At 42.3% G+C, this 18,584-nt stretch overlaps 1 protein-coding gene across 1 annotated transcript; it reads right to left on the bottom strand.

Annotated features, from left to right (window-relative positions):
• Window positions 1-11,674: 11,674 nt before the first annotated feature.
• On the bottom strand, window positions 11,675-16,421 carry LOC147465260 (uncharacterized). Its single transcript, XM_086519179.1, has 14 exons — window positions 16,066-16,421; window positions 15,822-15,901; window positions 15,588-15,750; window positions 15,437-15,516; window positions 15,196-15,349; window positions 15,011-15,097; window positions 14,740-14,916; window positions 14,330-14,618; window positions 14,058-14,219; window positions 13,748-13,963; window positions 13,573-13,610; window positions 13,325-13,488; window positions 13,125-13,229; window positions 11,675-13,037 (listed from the first exon to the last, which is right to left on the bottom strand). The coding sequence occupies exons 1-14, from the start codon at window positions 16,229-16,231 to the stop codon at window positions 11,874-11,876; spliced, it is 3,045 nt and encodes a 1,014-aa protein (XP_086375305.1). The 5' UTR covers window positions 16,232-16,421; the 3' UTR covers window positions 11,675-11,873.
• Between the last annotated feature and the right edge of the window lie 2,163 nt (window positions 16,422-18,584).

The raw sequence follows: 18,584 nt of genomic DNA, 5'->3' as shown, positions 1-18,584 counted from the left end.
AAGGTTGGGATCGTAACCCCTTAGTTGAGCGATTATATATCCTTCAAAGGCTAGATGAAGAGAGGCAATTAGCTGTGCAAAATGCACTTGTGGAGAAACATAGGAGGAAGAAATGGTTTGACCGTCATATAAAGAACAAAGATATCAATGTTGGTGATAAAGTCCTTATGTATGGAGTGCGTAACGAAAAGAAAAATTTGAAATATGCAGGAAAAGGACCATATAGAGTATGTGAGATCACCCCACAAGGAACCATTCATGTGGAGACTCTTGATGGAGTTGAAACCATTGGATTCCTCAATCTGAGCAAATTTAAAAGATACTATGATCCTTTAAGCCAAGAAGAGTTGCATGCCATCCATACAAAAAAGTCAGCCAAGACACAAATAGAATTGAAGAAGATACAAGCTCAAGCTGAGGCTAAGGAGTGACAACAACGTATAAGACGAAAACGAGAGGCTAACCTTGGAGTCACACATGCATTCCACGTTGAAATCGATGAGGATTGGTTGGACTCTAACACACCTCTACGATACCCTATTGAGCTAAATAGCACCTATGGAAAAGTGCTATATAACGCCTTATTGGACACGGGTGCTAAATATAATCTGCTATCATATGGGGTGTGGTGTCAGTTAGGGAAGCCAACTCTATTTGAGAGTATTATCCAAGTCAAGGGTGTCAACAAGAAAAAAACTACGGTTTTTGGAATCTAGCACACTTCTGTCAATTATGACAATGGGGTTGTAGCTCAAGACTTTTTGGTCATGCCTGTTGGAACTATGGAGGGTAATATAAACCTAGGACGCACGTGGATGATAGCCACCAAATGCACTATTGATTGGGGGACAGGGGGTGTCACAACACAGAAACCAACTCTTAGCCCTGCCACACAAGCCATAGTCCCTGAGATATTGCCTCTTAAGGAAATAAAACCCAAAACATTGCATGTCCAAGAGGTTGAACCATACGTCCCCATAGCTCAACTCTCTAGAGCTTCAACTGATGTAGTTGAAAGAAAGCTTGAGACACACAAGAACCATCCTAATATAACAAAGAAAACATACAAGTGGGTCCCTAAAGTTTCTTTAGTAACCATGGTTGATGCTAAAAAACGGAAGCCTCGTAAGAAACGTCCCCCTCACTCCAAGAAATGTAAAGAAACATTGCGTTGGATTCCTAAACGACTATTGGAAGCCCAAGGATACTATGAAGGAAATGATCAAATTTGGGTGCCAAAACGTAGATTGTGTTCTTACCTGTCACCGGGCCCATGTGAGCTCAATCCTGTGGCTCCAAAACAAATTGAAGATCGTGGAAAGGAAAAAATCACAAAATGCGACACATGCTCCAAAGCTAGTTTGGGTACCAAAGGAAGAACGATTTGTTCCACCTAGCTCAGGAACAGGGAAAGCAAATGAATCTTCTTGCTCTTCATGTAGTTCCTATACGGAAATAGAAGCTTAGATACAACCTCCACGTACCATTGTACATATCCATACAAGCAAGAAAGAGTTTACACCTCCCGTTGTAAGTTCACCACCTACAACGATGTTGCAAATAAAACCATGGGAGAGTACCTTACCACCCTTGCAACTAGATGAAACACATAGAGCGGTCGAAAACTATTGGTTAAAGCCTTCACCTATAACAACTTGGAACAGCTGATTTCAAATGGTGACGACATCATTTCAAACGGTATGATCTACCCAAGGAAGGGGGGAGTGTTTGTTGACATCCATCATTCACTTGCTTCCCTCTCAACCTTTCTCCCTGACCTCTTAATCTCCAATCTTAGGGAATGTATATATAAAGCCTTATACTCACAAAAACAAGATAAAAAAGTAAAAGAGCAAGAGCGACTAGCAACGAGAGAGCACCCTATCAGATCCTACACATAAGTCTAAATTCACCATGTCACATCAAGCAACACACAAAAACAACTCATCTTTTAAAGACCTAACCAAATCTATTTGTATTCTCAGAGATGGCTAGTTCACCAGAGGCATGCGCTTCTATTTTTTATGAAAGGTATCCTTTTTCTTTTTCTCAAGTGTTTCACATCTGCTACCTTGTACTTTCTTGCGAATGGGATTTGGTAGAGAGACTTGCACGTGAGCGAAATGTTGAAGAGTTAGAATGGTTGATACGTCTATGGATAACTAGTGATCCCTACCCAGTAGCGAATGTTTCTCCGGTGGCACATCCTTATTCTTTTGCACAGGATGAGTATCCACGCATCGCGAGGTTCTTGATTAACACGCTTGCGCAAGAGGATGATGAAGAAGAAATAATAGAGACCGAGGAAGACTATGGCCTCACGGAAAATGATTTCGTTTATCTAGATGATGAGGATAGAGGCCTAGCCTTAGGGTGGCCACCCGATTTATATAATATCCTCTTTCCTTGATTCTAAAAGGGATGACAGATAGGTAGGTTAGGGGTCTGGATTGTGTTTTGAGTTTATTTTCTAGGAGTTTTAATTTTTTCACACTAACATGCCTCCTAGAGGTATAATGCTTGTTTTTTGGACTTGTTAGGTAGGACTTATATGGATCTCCATCCACATGGCTGAGGACATCTGCTTCGATGAAATGAGCAACTCCATATCTCCAGGTGTACTACTTTCCATGATTCATGTTGGTGGATATGTATAATTGCTAATAATGATTTTTCATGGTTTATTTGAGTACAATAGTTATGTTTGTTATCTGCCATTATAGATGTATAAATTTGTCTTTGCTTAAGTTGATGGAACTAGAGTTTAATCTTATGGATGAGCCTTGAGATTAGGAGACCGTGACTTTAGGTTAACTCATTTACTTGACCACTAGGCCTAGCTGATAAAATTATCTGAGTATTTGAGACCTTAGGAATGTTTAAGGCATAGAGACTCTTGCTCACTTAAACAACAAAACACTAGTGAGAATACAAAGGAAATGGAAGCAAAAAACATAAGTGCCACAAATGAAAAATCTAATGCTGGAAGAGAAATCCTGGCTTGATTTGGTACTTCACTCACATGTATTGTCTATGGTACTAGAGCCCTAGAGGTTCCCAGTGTGGGCGCTTTTCCTTGAGAAGCAAAAAGCCCCAGACATACAAATAAGCACACAAGTCAAATGATTGTGAACCAAAAAAAAAAAGAATGACATTTAAAAGACTTCCATCGCGCTTACAGTTAACATTTCAAGCTTTTGTTTGCAGTTGTGAGAGCTAGTTGGCTAATCAAAGCTGAAAAGCACAATTAGGGAATCTTGCATTTAGATCATCTTATTAGCTTAGCTAGTACTAGAGTAGTTGTTTTAACCTTAGTCATAGCTAACTAATTAATAGACTCACCTATAAGCCCAAAACTCTGAATTAATTAATTTACTCAAAGTGCGATTTATTTGTCCTTAATGGCAGTCTAACATTTCATAAATCTTGCATTTATTCATTTCCACATGTACTTTACATTCCCCTCCTGATTTATGGCCATATAATTCCGCTTGCTGAAACAGTGACTTTGCCCTGCATATTCAAATCCAGATGCTCTACAACATGGACATAACAAGCTTCCACTCAATAGCTTCCGAGGACGGAATCTACATCAGGAAGGGGGGCATGTTAACCCTCGTGGCTCACGGACACCCTATCACCTACGACGGACGCCTTATTATTTATTTAGTAGAGTCAGGCACCGGGTTTGTCGGTCCAATAGGAAAAGGGTAGAGTGATCGCCGATGAGAGGCGCACTCTAACTGGAACACGCAAGGGTTAGTTGGCTAAGCATGGGCGCCCAAATGTGAATGGAGCGAGCTCATACAAAAGTCACCTAAACCTAAAATTGACTCATTCTCTCAGTGTGCAATAGAAGAAGTGCTCTTGCCCTATCTCCATCCCCATCTCCATTGTGTGCTCACAGGTGTGTGTGTGTGTGTGTGTGTGTGTGTGTGTGTGTGTGTGTGTGTGTGCGCGCTTGAGGGAGAGAGGGAAAGAGTGTGTGTGTGATCGAGCATTGCGACGGCACCTGCGGCGACGAGATGGTTGAGCGCAGTACGGCGGCTGCTCCCTCTTCTTCGCGGCGAGGAATCCTTCACGGCGACAAGCGTAGGGAGGTGAGTGACACACCCCTGCTCTCTGTGAGCTTGCTAGGCCTACTAGTTGTGTGCTTGCAGCCTTCGTGGCTCACACACGGTGCTCGGCAAGTCCCTAGCTCCGACACGTGCGGCAGACGCGCACATCGGGTGTGTTATCTTGAGCTATAGTTTCTTGTCAACACACGTCTAGCATACCTGGGTCTATGTGTCATACCACCACTTTGAAGTTAGATTACTTTGACTCTACTCAAAATGTGTTTGATTTTAGCGTGTAAGATAATCCTTAAATCCCAAGTGGGAGCCCAAGATGAGGTGGACAGTTTTTTGGAAAAAGAAATTATGTGATGAAAATCCCATGTGGGAGTCCAAGAAAAGGGTATACTGATTTTTTTTTAGAAAGAGGTCTCCGTGCAAAGGAGACTTTGGCGAAATTTTTAAGATTTATATTTTATGTACAAATTCAAAATTAGATACAGATGGTGAATTTTTAAAAGTTGCATTTTGCTTAAGCATAGACGTGCATTCATATCACATATAATTGTTTTTGTTCAAAAAGATTAATCTTATAATGGGTTGTTTTGTAATGTGTTCTGATTTGATGAGTGAAGTTTTTCATGGTTGTTTAAGAGTATGCATTATTTATTATTAAGAGAACAATCCATTTCATATGTGTGCTTTAAATCCCATGTGGGAAGCCTACTAAGTAGGTGGCTAGTATCATATGTTTTGAAATTGAGATTTGTATCAGTTTACAAGGCAAATGCTATTTGTTTTTTGACAAATTACATTGAAACAATTGGTTTATTTTAATTTAGTATTCATTATATTTGTTGATTTTCATGGTTTGTTCTCTTAACATCTATTGCAAATGAAAACACACTACAATGTACACTCAAGTACATTTGCAGTTCAACATATATTTTTGCAAAAGCATGTGCTTCTAAAATTGTTATGTTACTAGTATACATAAAATATTGGGTCATTACATTCGTACAAAATGAGTATGAGGGCGGATGGCTCATTGCAAGAACGTTCATATCTTGTCCGTATTAGGGGGGTAGGTTAGCAAGTAAGATACCGTACATAGGGCGGTTTCTCAAATTTTGATGCACGCAAGTGACATCCCCCCATTACTAATAGTGAATCCCCCGAGCATTACCCATTCGCTCGTCAAAGGCATGCAAGACCCTATCCCCGGTTGCTTCTCTGCGTGTTTTTGCACTCCATCCTGCCCTCCCTTCACTCATAGCAGCACCCCAACTCCTCCCTTGACCAACAGATAAGCAACCACGACAGATAACTTTGAACTTATTCATTAATTTCTCTTGAAGATTCCATTCATGTTAACTTTCTTAAGCTTTCACACCACATGGGTTGTTCACACCATGGTTGTTTCTAAGCACTATGGGGTTCACGACACAACTGCAAGTTGAAACCATAGCCATCGCCATCCGCCCCCACCTTGACAGCCAACACCTGTCGCCTACGCTTGCGTCTGAGCATTGCAGCAACCTTCGAAGGTGCCACTTTCACCTAAAAAAGGTGCAGTACTACACACACACATGGTCTACATCCCTCTCCTCCCCCCCTCTTCGGTATGTAGCAGCGAGCACTGAGCTAAACCTGGCTCCACAACACTCCTCGCTGCCTCAACCTATCCCCCTTTGGCCTCACAAACAATAGCGCCTGGCTTCTGCCAACCTACTCCCTAAACATCGAGTCCACTTCAGGCAGTGAGCCTTTTCCTTGCGATAATCACGGAACCCGCTTCCCTTGATTCACCACCTGCAGAAATGTGTGCGCATGCAGTCGCATGGCAGAAAATAAATGACAAAGAGAGAGAGAGAGAGAGAGAGAGAGAGAGAGAGAGAGAGAGAGAGAGAATCACATCCATGCCTTGGCCTTTGTGTTCACTTCTACGTGCACAATGGCTTCCAGCTGTTGATGGGGGCTTTTCACAAGCCAAGCTCCCATACCCCTCTTCTCTCGTCCCCACCCCATGAAAACCCTCTCTTAGGGAGGGAGTGATAAAAGGCATTGAAAAAAGTAAGAAAAAAATAAAGTATGATTATGTAAATATATAAGAAAGGTAAAATAGGCCACCTCATGCCTGCGGGGTAGCCCATCCCCACCTTGCCTCCTTTTTCTTCACTGTTGCCCCGCCGGGTGTCCCTTTTCCTCTCCTCCACTCAAAAGGTCAACCCCCTCTCTCTTCCCCTTGTCCTTTCTCCTTTCTCTCTCCCCTCAAGCTACCCCACCTCTCACCAATAATGCATTATAACTCACCAATAATGCACCCTAACTCACATGCAACTTACCCTATCTTCCAAAATAGTATACCCCACCCCCTCTTTCTCTCTCCTATCATATCCCATGACCCAAATACCCCCCTCTCTCTCTAAAGGGCGCCATGTCTCTTGTCTTGTAGCTAAATAACCTCCCCCACACTCACACACTCAGTTTCACTGAAAAAGGTGCCCACAGACCCATCCCCACCCGGTGGTTACCTGATTTTTCTTGTGTTCACACACATCTGCACACAGATTCACCTCTGAACACACTCCCCTCTTGTAATTACTTTATTCTCCATGTCACCTCTCACTTTTTTTCATCAACCCATCTCTCTCTCTTAGTCTCTCTCTCATGAGACTGCTGTTCTGGCACATATACACACAGCCAGACAAGTGGGGCCCACAGTCACATGGCCTATGTAGATAATGATTTCTTCATTTCTAAATTCTAGAATTTCTCCCCCCTCCTCCCCTATATAAAGAGGGGTAACCATCACACTAAACACACACACCATCACCAAAGAGTACACTATGCACTGTGTGTGCCTAGTGCACACACACACACCCACACCATCACCATCGCCGCAATCACCATGCTCGTCTTGAGCATGACCTCTACACCCTTGGGCTATGGAAGATGAAGGGAAACTAAATGAAGGATGATGGCCATAACCCTCGTGTGAGTCTTCGCCATCAACTCCCACCTATCCGCCATGTGCTCTACCACGCTCTCCCTTCTCATTCCCCTACCCTATGCTCCCCATTTCATCGCCTTATTCTCTAAATAAAGCTTGAGGTTTTGTGAGTATGTTTTCTTGCAATGTTTTGCCCATGTGAGGTGTGCGGAATCGCCACCTAGTCTTGTGTTTGGAGTGAGCTTGTGTATGTGTGAAGGGTGTGCGGATTCGCCATCTTTTTGTGGTGCCTAAGTACTAAGCCGCTATACCCCCTCCCTCACTCTCTCTCTCTCTCTCTCTCTCTCTCTCTCTCTCACTTGATCTCATTCCCTTTCCTCTTCATCATTACTCCCAAGCATCCATCTCTCTTGGATGAAAACTTTGTTATGGTGGTGTGTTGTTTGCGTCCTAGCCGCTGAAGCTAGGTGGTGCCCCATGTTTGCTTTACCATGACAGGCTCGAGGCGCGCCATTCGGTCCCCGGTGTTTTAGAGGCCGTCGGGGTTCGGGGTTCGCTTTGCTCCCATCACTGTCACAACCCCCCTTTCGTGCACGTCTCTCTCTTCCCCTGCACGTGCCATGTCGCCCCCTTTTTTCACTCAAGCCCAAAGGCAGCATCTCATGAAGACCACTTTCTAAAATTTGACAGACATACTCAATGGGATGTGAATAGATTTACTAGTCGTTGTAATGAGTGGCAATAGATTTACTAGTCTTTGTAATAAGTGGCATTTAGTCCCACCAACCAATAAAAAAATTGTCTTTAGCCAAAACATCCTTGTACTGAGTGTCTGCAAAGCTTTATCTTTATAAATCTTTATAATGAGTGTCTGGTCTGACAAGCAACCAATAAAAAAATTTACATTTTTTTTAAAACAACCTCTCCTTTTTCTTAATGAAAAAGGGAACACGTCACTATGGCCTTAGCCCTTTGGGCAGGCCAAAAATGACCAACCCCCCCCCCCCCACCTTTTTGACTTATGGTGCCAACCTTCTCGATCTACTCTCATTCGATTAGATGGAATCTCATCAAATTCGCCCCCTCCTCTCATTAGCCAAGGATGCAAAGCAGAAGTTCACGGATCTCGAGCTCACAACCTTGTGGATCCAAACCAGCCATCGTAGCTAACCAACATGCCACAACAGCGTACCTGTCTCTCAAGCGATGCATAAATTTTGTTCTTAAATCAATTTCGTGTGCTTGCTCTGCTGCACGTCTCTCATTTGCCCTTCCTTCAGCCCCCTCCCTCCCCAACAAAAAAATCATGTTTCATTAATAGGAATCTATTTATATTCCCTCCTATTGTCTTTCTGAAGTCCCAACATGTTCACTTGGATGGCGTTCATGCCCTCTCAAGACATTCCGAGCTAGAGTCTCTATGCACAGACCAAGACATCGCTTGTCTTTTTCCTTTCTTTTTTTTTTTAATTCAAACTTGATTTTCTTTTCCTTTTAAATGGAAGTAGTTTAAATGGAAGTAGAAGCAAAACTCAACTTTCCTTTTCCTTTTACAAGTCCAAAGGGATCTCCCGAGATATTACATAATACTAATGAAAAAACTTTTTGGCCACATGCTCATTTTTTGGTTTTTTTTTTTCCGGATTGTGTGGGGGTTTCTTTGGTTTTTGTTTTTTCTTTTTTTTTTGTGGTGGGGGGGGGGGGGGGGGGGGGGGGGCCTATAGAGAAAAATCAAGTAATATCAAGGCTCACGATAGCCATGACAAACTTGACAAGAGTGGAAAGAAAAAGAGCAAGAGCAACTACCTAGCCACAATAGCCTGCATAAGGATGACGAGTTAATGCCCCTTTAGAGAAAGGATTTTTCATAATTAACTTTACCACATGGCGCTAACTAGAATTCAAAGCCTGATTAAGGTTTTATGTCTAGAGTACAAGTGCATGTAGCGAGTCTCTCTCTCATTCTCTCTCATCGTGAAAGGTCATACGTTGAGAGAAATAGCCTTCATTAAAAAGAAGAGTTTATATTACATTATTTGAAGTTTAACAATGTCTTTGAATTAACTAACATTAGTTCGGCCGGCCCTCTCTCTCTCTCTCTCTTTCTCTCTCTCTCACACAGAGGAGCTTGTTTTGGACTTTAGCTTTCATTTTTTACACATGTAAAGAGCACTCGCTATGCTGTTATAGAATACATATAGATTTACAAACAATTTTCGAACAAACATTGAAAAACTAAGGCTGGCACCTCTAGGTGCCACACTTAATATCACACTTTTTTTCAAAGCATTAAAAGAGAAAAAAAAAGACACAAATGTACTAATGTGAAGTCCATCGCCTCTTTAAGTCTACCACTTCTTTATAAAAGTCCTTTGTCTTTTTACTTTTCACTTGCGTGGCTCTTTTTATTTTTTAAACTCGTCTTTTATTTATGCACTTAATAGGTTTTCACGCGGTTGGTTTCAAAACCCACGCTTACCAAATAAAAGGGGCCAGAGGGAATAAAGGAGAAGAGGATGCGTTCAAAAACTTTTGCAAATATGCAAAAGTTAGCATAGTTTAAGAACATGAAGGCTTTTTTATAATGCAAAAATAAAAAGTGAACTTTATTTTCCTTTTTACATGCCATTTGAGAATTGGGAACGCAACACCAAAAGTTTTTGGTGAGCTCACCATGTAAGCTCTCTAAGATGTTTTAAAAAGCAGTCCGCTTGAAGTCTACTACTTCTTCATATGCACACAAAAATCTTTTGAGTTTTGACTTTCCACCTTCGTGTGTTTTTTCGTTTCTTAAACTCACCCTTTATTTATGCACTAAGGATGTTTTAAAAGGCTTTAAATTTGAAAAAAGCAAGAGAATCTCAATAGATGTGAGGGGTGCGACAAGAGGCGGGCCTCGGGTGAGGTAGAGGACAGGCAAAGAGGAGATGCGAGGGGTCGTACGTAGAGGAGGTAAGGGTGAGCGTGCAGAAGTTGCCTACTACGAGCATATGCTCGGGATGATTTTCAAGCTTTTTTAAAAACATGAGGTGTTTTGTGTTTACAACATCACATGGATGGTGGATTTGCTACTTGAGCAGTCACAAATTGTTGCTTGGTGGAGCCCATCCAAGTTTGAACCTTATATCACACCTTTTAAAAGGTTAGAGATGAGATAGGTTGTGCATATGCTGACTAACGATCGTTTGCGAGTAACACAATCTCCACCGGACTGTTTAGGCCAATTCGCGCACATGCTACAGCAGTAGCTGCTCTGTCGGCCTGCCACTGGTCGTTGATCAACGCACATGCAACCCGACTAGCATTGAACTTCACCTACAACGTCTGAGTCCGCTCTACAAGCCTATTTTTGGCAATCCACCGGCGACACATCGCTGCAATCGGGGAGGGAGATGGAGTGACTTTCCGTTAGAAACGGTGGGCAAACGATACAAAAACGTCCAAGGTTGTGGTAGGCCATGCAAGAATCTCCACCGATCGCAACTCACTTTTTGAGACATGTGCGCATGCTAAGAGTTCCAAGGTTGACACACGCATGGGACCGGTTACAAGAGGAATCTTTGCAATGAATGAATATAATATGAAAGGAGCCATTTAGGAGATAGCCTCATTCAAATATCTCAAAAATTGACATTTTATTGAAGGTTGTGCCATAATGAAACAAAATAAATGTCATTAAAATATTTCAATCACGTTTAATACTTTTTGGTGTTTGAAAATGATGAATTTAGGTATGACCTTGTTTATCCACAATTTTTAAAATATACACTCTCTTCTATAATTTTGGTGAAGCTACAAAAGAAAGGCAAATACTTGCGCTAGGAATTGAAGGGCTCCCTATTCTTTCAACGATGGCCCCCAAGGCGACGTCTTCTTCCCAATGGATGGGTATAATCTCATTTTTCCTTGCTAATGACTGATTAGCAATACCTTATAACAAGTTAATTGTTGTAATTAAGCAACATTTTTGGCCTAGAGTAAAATTATGACGTGGAAGCATGAAATGGATCGTCGCTCTTCCAAGTAGCGTAAAGGGGCCAAGAAAAAACCGGGTCCCTGTTGAGGGACCCTGCTACCCGCAATTTTATAACCACCTTGCACCACTTTAAGGTCACAAAGCACGCGTTGGTAGAGTGGTTAGAGTGGGCGTTTAACTACCACCATCAGATCACGAGATCAATCACACTACTCTCGCTGGGCTGTCTCGCTTCAAACCCCCAAATTCGTTATACTACAAATCTCCGACAATGTCGTAAATCGTCGCTGTACGCTCAATCACGCTCAAAATTTTTCGATGTATAATTCTCATTTTCAGCTTCGTTTTGTGCTCCTCCACGCATAAAATGGTGCAATGAGCTCTCTGCAATCCTTGACGCAGCTTAGATGGCCTTAACTTGGTCCCTTTAGCCTAATGTGGACATTGAGAAAAATAGGGCAATCACTAGACTCTCACAAGTATATAATGCTGATGGAGACTATTCCCAAGGTTACATTATGATTAACCCTAATTACGAATGGTTAGATTGTTGACTAACGCTAAGAGGCCACATATTACACTCGAGCTTAGAAAAGCAGCCTTTCAAGACAAATATCAGGGAACTAATGGTGCCATAGACACTACCGTCTTACAAGGCCTTTCAAGTTTCAACAATCTCGAGCTCCCACATCAAGAAGAGTAACCTCTGTAAAAATTTTGTATGTGTGGAGATAGCATCCCCCAGGTGCTTTAATAGAGCTCTGAGGCATACAATTTGAAGCTAAGCTAAGCTAAGCAAAGCCAAAGTGTTTACATGACCTTAAGGCCTTTCTTTCTTTGTTCGAGCACAAAAAATGTATTGACCAAACAATTTAACTGCCTCCCTCTTCTACCTCATTAGAGTCCTTGAGACAGCACTCTTTTTGGATGATAGAGGCACACGCCGGGCTTCCCCTAGAATAGGTATGCCAACAGGAGTAGAAGCTGTGGTAGACGGCAGCAATGCTGCCCCCCAGGGATTCTCCCATTGCGAACAAGGGGTCATGCTCAAGCGTCCAGTGGAGTTCGTTGGCGGATGATGAGAATGGGGGCCTCCTCCAACCAGGACAGGAGCAGGAGTGGAAGGCAATGCACAATTCATCATTTGTGTATGAGGAGGAGGAGGGGGCGTTGCTGCGCTTAAGCGCCTCACCTTGTTCAGCGGGCGACCCATGTCGTCTCCATTCTGTCCAGTTAGAGGCCTCTTGGGTTGATACTGCAGAACCATTGTCACAGCTTGATGCGGGTGTTGTGGAGGCTTTCCTCGAGGTACATTGATGTTACCGATGCGCCTAGCTATGAATGCCCCTCCACTACAACCTGGCTGAAGGAAATAAGGAGACTGGAGATGGATCTTTTTAGGTGCTTCCATAGTTGACCTGGGAGTAGTCAGCCTGCTGTCACCCACTTCTAGCGAGGCTGGGTCAACACGACACGCCTTTGACATTCTTGTCCTAGGTTCTGCAAACTTGAGAGTGGGAGGAGCAGGGGCTACTGAAGCTGCCCATTGGGAGGGCTCTCTCTGTGGAAAAACACACAACGATGCTCTACCCTGGTGCCTTGTATTTATCTGTGGCAAAACACACAACGATGCTCTACCTCGTCGCCTTATATCCGTAAGCTCTTCAGTTGGGTCCTCTTGAAGAACAGCCCCCTTTAACGAACCTCGTCTGTGATAGTTTTTCAATGGATGTGTGCCTGCAACAACCTCATTGCAAACGTTTTCTTTCTGTAGATACCCCACTGCAGCTCGCTTTTTGGTGTGATGAACAGTTTGTTCTCTATTATCTGTCAGCCTTTCCTGCAGTGGCGGCCTTCTTGGTGTAAAGGGTAAAGGTATCTTCTGGTCTGCAGGCACTTGCGAAAGACCAGATTGTTTGGCTCTAACCTCTGTTGATAATTTTTCAATCAGCAGCCTCTGTTTATCAATAAGTGTCTGCTGCTCCTTCAGCTTTTCCTCTGCTGTTACTCTGGCTTTTTTTTCATTTGCAAGCAAGCGTTCGTTTTCTTTTACCTGTGATAGATGAAGCAGATGTTTTAATGTGCGAGTTGCTGGTTTGCTTTTCTTTCTTACTCAGTGGTACAAGCTCTATGAGCAAACCTTTACAGACAGAGCTTTGCAAGTTTGTTCCTTCACTTTTGCAGCAGCCTGTAGTTCCACAATGATGGCATCCTTTTTTAGTCCATCTTCTCGAGTTTTCTCGACCTGAAAAGGGTAGCACATGTTTATCAGATTTATGAAAGCAAAAGTGCTATCTATCATGCTCACAGCTCACAAGGTTTTCAGCGAAGGGCACAGACCATCTTCTTGTATTTAAGCAGTTCTGCAGGATCAAGCTGTTTCCTGACAGCACCCAGTTCTATGCCCCTCACTCTACTTGCGAAATTGAGTGAGCACAGCGTTTCTCCTACATCGTGCTCACAAGGGCTTATTTGGACAAACATTAAGGTCTTAGACTGCCCCCCTGCAACATCACAACCTGTGAGCTTGTGACCGAGCCTGTGACCCACAGCATCTTTAGCGAAAAATGTATCTTTGCCATACTTACCTAGAGAATCTTGCAAAAGATGTGTAATTTTCGAGTTTCTGCGCACAGAACAGGAGACAAGAAACTTTGTGTAAGCATATATCTGGCTTTTCAAGACTGATGATTTCAGAAATTGACACCTCAACTGAGGCTTAGTTAACTAAAGCGGTCAGTTTTGCATTACTATGAACGGTACCTGTATGGTATGTGACTGTTTCTACTGGCAAGAGCGTGTATGACATCACCTAAGGCTGACAAAGATTTGTTTATGTTCTGAGCCTCCTTCAATTGCTCACCACAGACATCTGTCTTTCCTATTCTTTCACTGCCTGCCAAATCTATGAGCCACAGCTTGCTCTTGGTAAACTCTCCAGTTAGGAAGTTTTCACCTTTCACCATGACACAAAGCAAGCTGCACCACATCAAGGAAATATAAGAGCTCAACCTCTTGAGAGATATGTGTCGTCTTTATTGCATGTCTTGAATCCAGCTACAGGGGCAGTTACCAATGTGATCTGCTACTATGCTTGTTGGCATTAGTGCTTCCAACCGTCCTTGCTCTACTACCAGTCTGAAGAACCTTCCAAACTTCCTTAATGCTCTGGACTGGTGCTTCCACAGCCCCAAGCACATGATGAATCCCCTCTGCACCTTGCTTTATCTCAAGTCTGGCAACAAAAACATAGGTAACAGAAGCACAAAATTTAGGGAGACGGCCGAACTAAACGTCAGGTCAAATTGCAGGCAGAAAGCAAACAGTTATGCCACTGAGAATTACTTCTTGCAATTTTGGCCCAAAGAAGACGATGAAGAGGTGAGAAGATCGCGTATTTCCTCATTGTAAACCTCCAGGACACTCACCGATATCTCATACCGGCACTGTTCCTTGCGCTGAGATGCCAACTGAAAAAGTTTTTCCAATGTACGGTAATTAATCCCTCGATTGGCCTCTGTCCCCTCCATTGTGAATGTCTTACCAGTTCCAGTTTGTCCATATGCAAAAATACAGACATTAAATCCATCCAAGACGGACACAACCAGTGGTGCTGTCTCTAAAAACACCTCCTCTGCAAGGAAAAATTGTGTTTTTAGCGTAGATCTCTTCCCATGATGCTGTCTCTGTAATACCCATTAAGAGAGTTTCTACTGTGCTGTGTTAGCGAGGTAATCAACGACCATTACGTGTACCTTGACTATGTGATGGAGTGAAAACACGATCAAACTTGAATGTTTTTCTAACCCCATCGTGTGTACACACATAAAGGTCATGATTATGCAACGGCCTGAACTCAATAACAGATGGACTTCCAGCTATCTCTTCATTTAGAGTCGGTGGGCGGCAGCGACAGAATACACGAATGTTCCCTGTTACAAAAACCAATGGTGATTACGCGCATCTCCGAAGGGAAAATTGATGAGGTCTCTTTACCTTCAGCTAAAATTAATCAGGTCTCTTTACCTTTCAGCTCTAGAACCTGATCATGGGAAGCCTTTAAATCTTTAGACTGCTGTAATAACTTTTCTCTCAGATCACCTATTTCTGTCTCTGCAGATTACAAACCTTGTATGATATGAGTGAACTGTTGCTTGTTTACCTTTTCTGGATGTTTTTTAAGCATGCAAAGCAAGTGCAAAAAGACTCACCAAGGACAGTTATTTTCCTGCTTACGTCTCTTTGAAGTTTGACATCGTTCCAGTTTTCTTTTATCATGTCATCTTGATTATAGAGCACCTCATTCTTTAGCTCTTCCAGCATCAGGTTATTATCACAAACAGAAAGCTCTTTCTCAATTTGCACCTGGTTCAGTTCAATGTAGAATGCTAGAACTCAATCACTGCAGAACATTCACCATTTAGGACTGCATTATGGAAAACAGGTACCAACCATAGTCCCTTCAGCATCATTGTCAAGGTGTTGAAAAAGTGGCATATAATTCAGCAAAAGCTTATCAGGAACAAAGTGGTCTACAATGTTATAGAAAGATTTTAGGATTGACAGGATGGCTACTGACAATTAGGAAATCTGTTATACTCACGAGTACAATAAGAAGGTGTTTTAGGGGGATAGGCTCCGCTGGATAGAAGACTTCTGGAAACACTGCATGTCAAGAGCGTAAGATCACTGCCAATGATGGACAACTTCACATCAACGAAAGCTGCACTTGCTCTACTTGTTTGAAATTGTATCTTTCCTGCCATCTGCATAAGTGCAATGATGAGTCATCACATATAAAGTTGAACAAAAGATGTACCAGAATTCTGCTTCATACCTTGCCATCTCTCCCATACACATTCAGTGTCCGTGCTGCCAGGGTGTTCCATGGAAACATCTCATGGATCCATAAACCGTCTGCATATGGACAGAAACGCAGGCATTAACAAACCCTACAAATCAAGCTTGAGATTGAATGATTCAGAAAGCAGCTAACAGTTTGGAGACTTTGAGCCAATAATACAGCATGCAAGCATAGATCCTGCTTGCAGTGGAAACCAGAAGATCATCAGATTCCTTACTTGAATTTGTTCCATTATTTGATCTAATGTCGCTTGTAGTTGGCATATGAGACGATGGAGAACTGCTGCACAGTTGACTCGAAACTGATCTTTCACGGTGCATATCACAATCTCCATCTTCATCCTCCATGGAGAGAAAATGCGCTCTCTCGACCAGCAGAGCCATCAGAAAAAGCAGCGGAACAAGAAGAAATCCTCTGTCTCGAAATATCCAGCAATTCAAGCGAGGATGAAGAGCTAGAACAAAATGTCCAAGAGAAAGGCAAACAGGAGAGCTGGTTTCAGGTTTCCCACTTGGAGACTGAGCCGTTGTAATTTCGAACTTTCTGGCCACGTAGACGTCTTGAGTTTAACAGCGAGTTCAGGTCTCCGGATTGGTCCTATGAGCCAGTTCACATGGCACCCTCAGCACTATATGGCATGGGCATGTTCAAATGGGTGGAGGTGAAATTCATGAGGTGCGTGCATTGTAGATCGTGCACCAATTTACAAGTCTCACATATCAAATTTATAAACTTCTCCCAAATTTACAAATCGGTCCACATTTACATTTTGATGCATTGAAATGTCACATCCTTTAGTGAATGCAAGCAGGCGTGGTGGTAGAGCATATGCATCGCACGAGGGAGGTCATGGGTTGGACACTCAAGGTACAGGACAACGTGAACTTAACTATCGGCAAGAATTTACTTTTACACCCTCAATTTATTCATTGACCCAAATTTACAAAAATGCATTCGATGCCCACCGTCGATCCCATTTGAACATGCTCGTGCCAGACAGTGCGGAGGGGTGGCCACTTGGTTGCAACATGTTGGCAATTTTTTGTGTTCACATGAAGTATTTCCAACAAAATATTGGCAATATGAATACTTTTTAATCTTTTGCTCTCTAGAGCTTCTTGAGCAAATCAAGAAAATGAATGCAACTCAAATAGCATTTGAAAAGACATGATGTTTTCTCTTCAAGAATTTTCAAGCTTTCTTGAGGGACACATGTCAAACAACTAAAATTGAACGACCTTCACCCATATGGATACTAAGGCCTTTAGCAGGCCAAAAAGAATTCTTTCTCCTCTTCCTCACTTGTTGCACCCTCCAGACTATTATACTTCCTCACTTGTTTGTACCCTTCACACTATAATGAAAGATCAGAGGGGACTAGATCGTGCAATTCACCTCCCAATCGTGTCCTATATAGGCACTTCGCCCAGCTAAATATAGGAACCCCCTTAATGTACGTCCGTCCTGGCCCTTGGCCTTGCCCAGTCCTACCCTTGGTATGACATTACTCCCCCCTTGGAGAAGCGTTTTCTTCTTCGAAAACAAGAGTGATGATACACTAATGTTTTCCACAGTGGCATCCTTCATGGATCCATATGTTTGCTTGACCGGAACACGATTCAGTAGGAGATTCAGTGAAACCAAGAGTAACATGTTGATTTTCCACATCGTTGTCCATTTGCAACCATTTTGTGTTACCGGTTCCTATCCAATCATAGTGTGTAGACTCCATTTATAACACACATGAGCATGAGTTATCACAACAAAAATGTATCCGAAAAAGTACCTCTTTTCACTTTCCATGAAAGTAACTTGCTAACATAACTCATCAACCGAGTTTAAGTCCTTTACTTGTTCTCAAATTTCATCAGTAAACAACCCCACCATAATTAGTGTTCAAGGTTGAGAACCTGACTTATACATGAAGTGACCAAACCTACTCGCAAGCATGCTTAAACTTATGGTAAGCAAACTCCAAGTAGAGCAATAAATGCTTACTAATTGGATTGCTTGGTGCTAACGTACGCAATTTACATATCCTTTAGCACAAGATTAGACTTTGTAATCTGCCTATCCCCTTGGATAACTGACAATATTAAGGTGTTTTTCCCCACGGTTTATAGACGGTCTTCCCAGATGACTAGTAAACAGGGATCACAATATCTTACAACATTGTTGATGAATCAACAATGTACTGAATAACCATCTTGGTTAATTGGAAAGATCCACAAGCATCCAAATCGAGCCATGACCTCTATTGGTGATTGGTAGATCCAAGCATAATCTCATAGAGATAGTGCACATAGAGTGCAAAATGGTTCATAGCACTAATGTGATGAATATGCATGCCGCTCCAAATCAGCCTTTGCTAAACAGTAGGGCCCATACACCTAGTGTGCATGCATTTAGCACAAAACAGATCCAAACCTATATATCCATGAACATCCTTGCCAATATCGATGGCAAGTGTGATGCTCCTAGCACACATTAAAGAGGAATGTAAATAGCTTTAAAAAGAAATTAAATACTTTCTGCTAGAATCTTTTGCAAGCCTTGCTGAAGCGTTTGAACCATAATAGAAGGTGAAACATTAATCACTTCTAAGTACAAACAATGAAACCTTTTCATTAACAACTCATAGCCTTGCTATATGCATTAACAACCATTCGGTAATGTTGTTTAGTAGCAATTGTACCTTAACAAGTCATTCTGAGTATCCGAAAATTTCTGGCCACT

Source organism: Adiantum capillus-veneris, chromosome 1 (assembly GCF_014529385.1).
Source record: "Adiantum capillus-veneris isolate H3 chromosome 1, ASM1452938v2, whole genome shotgun sequence".
Lineage (NCBI taxonomy): Eukaryota > Viridiplantae > Streptophyta > Polypodiopsida > Polypodiales > Pteridaceae > Adiantum > Adiantum capillus-veneris.
The sequence above is the reverse complement of the archived record's forward strand: the minus strand, read 5'-3'. Positions and strand labels throughout refer to the sequence as shown.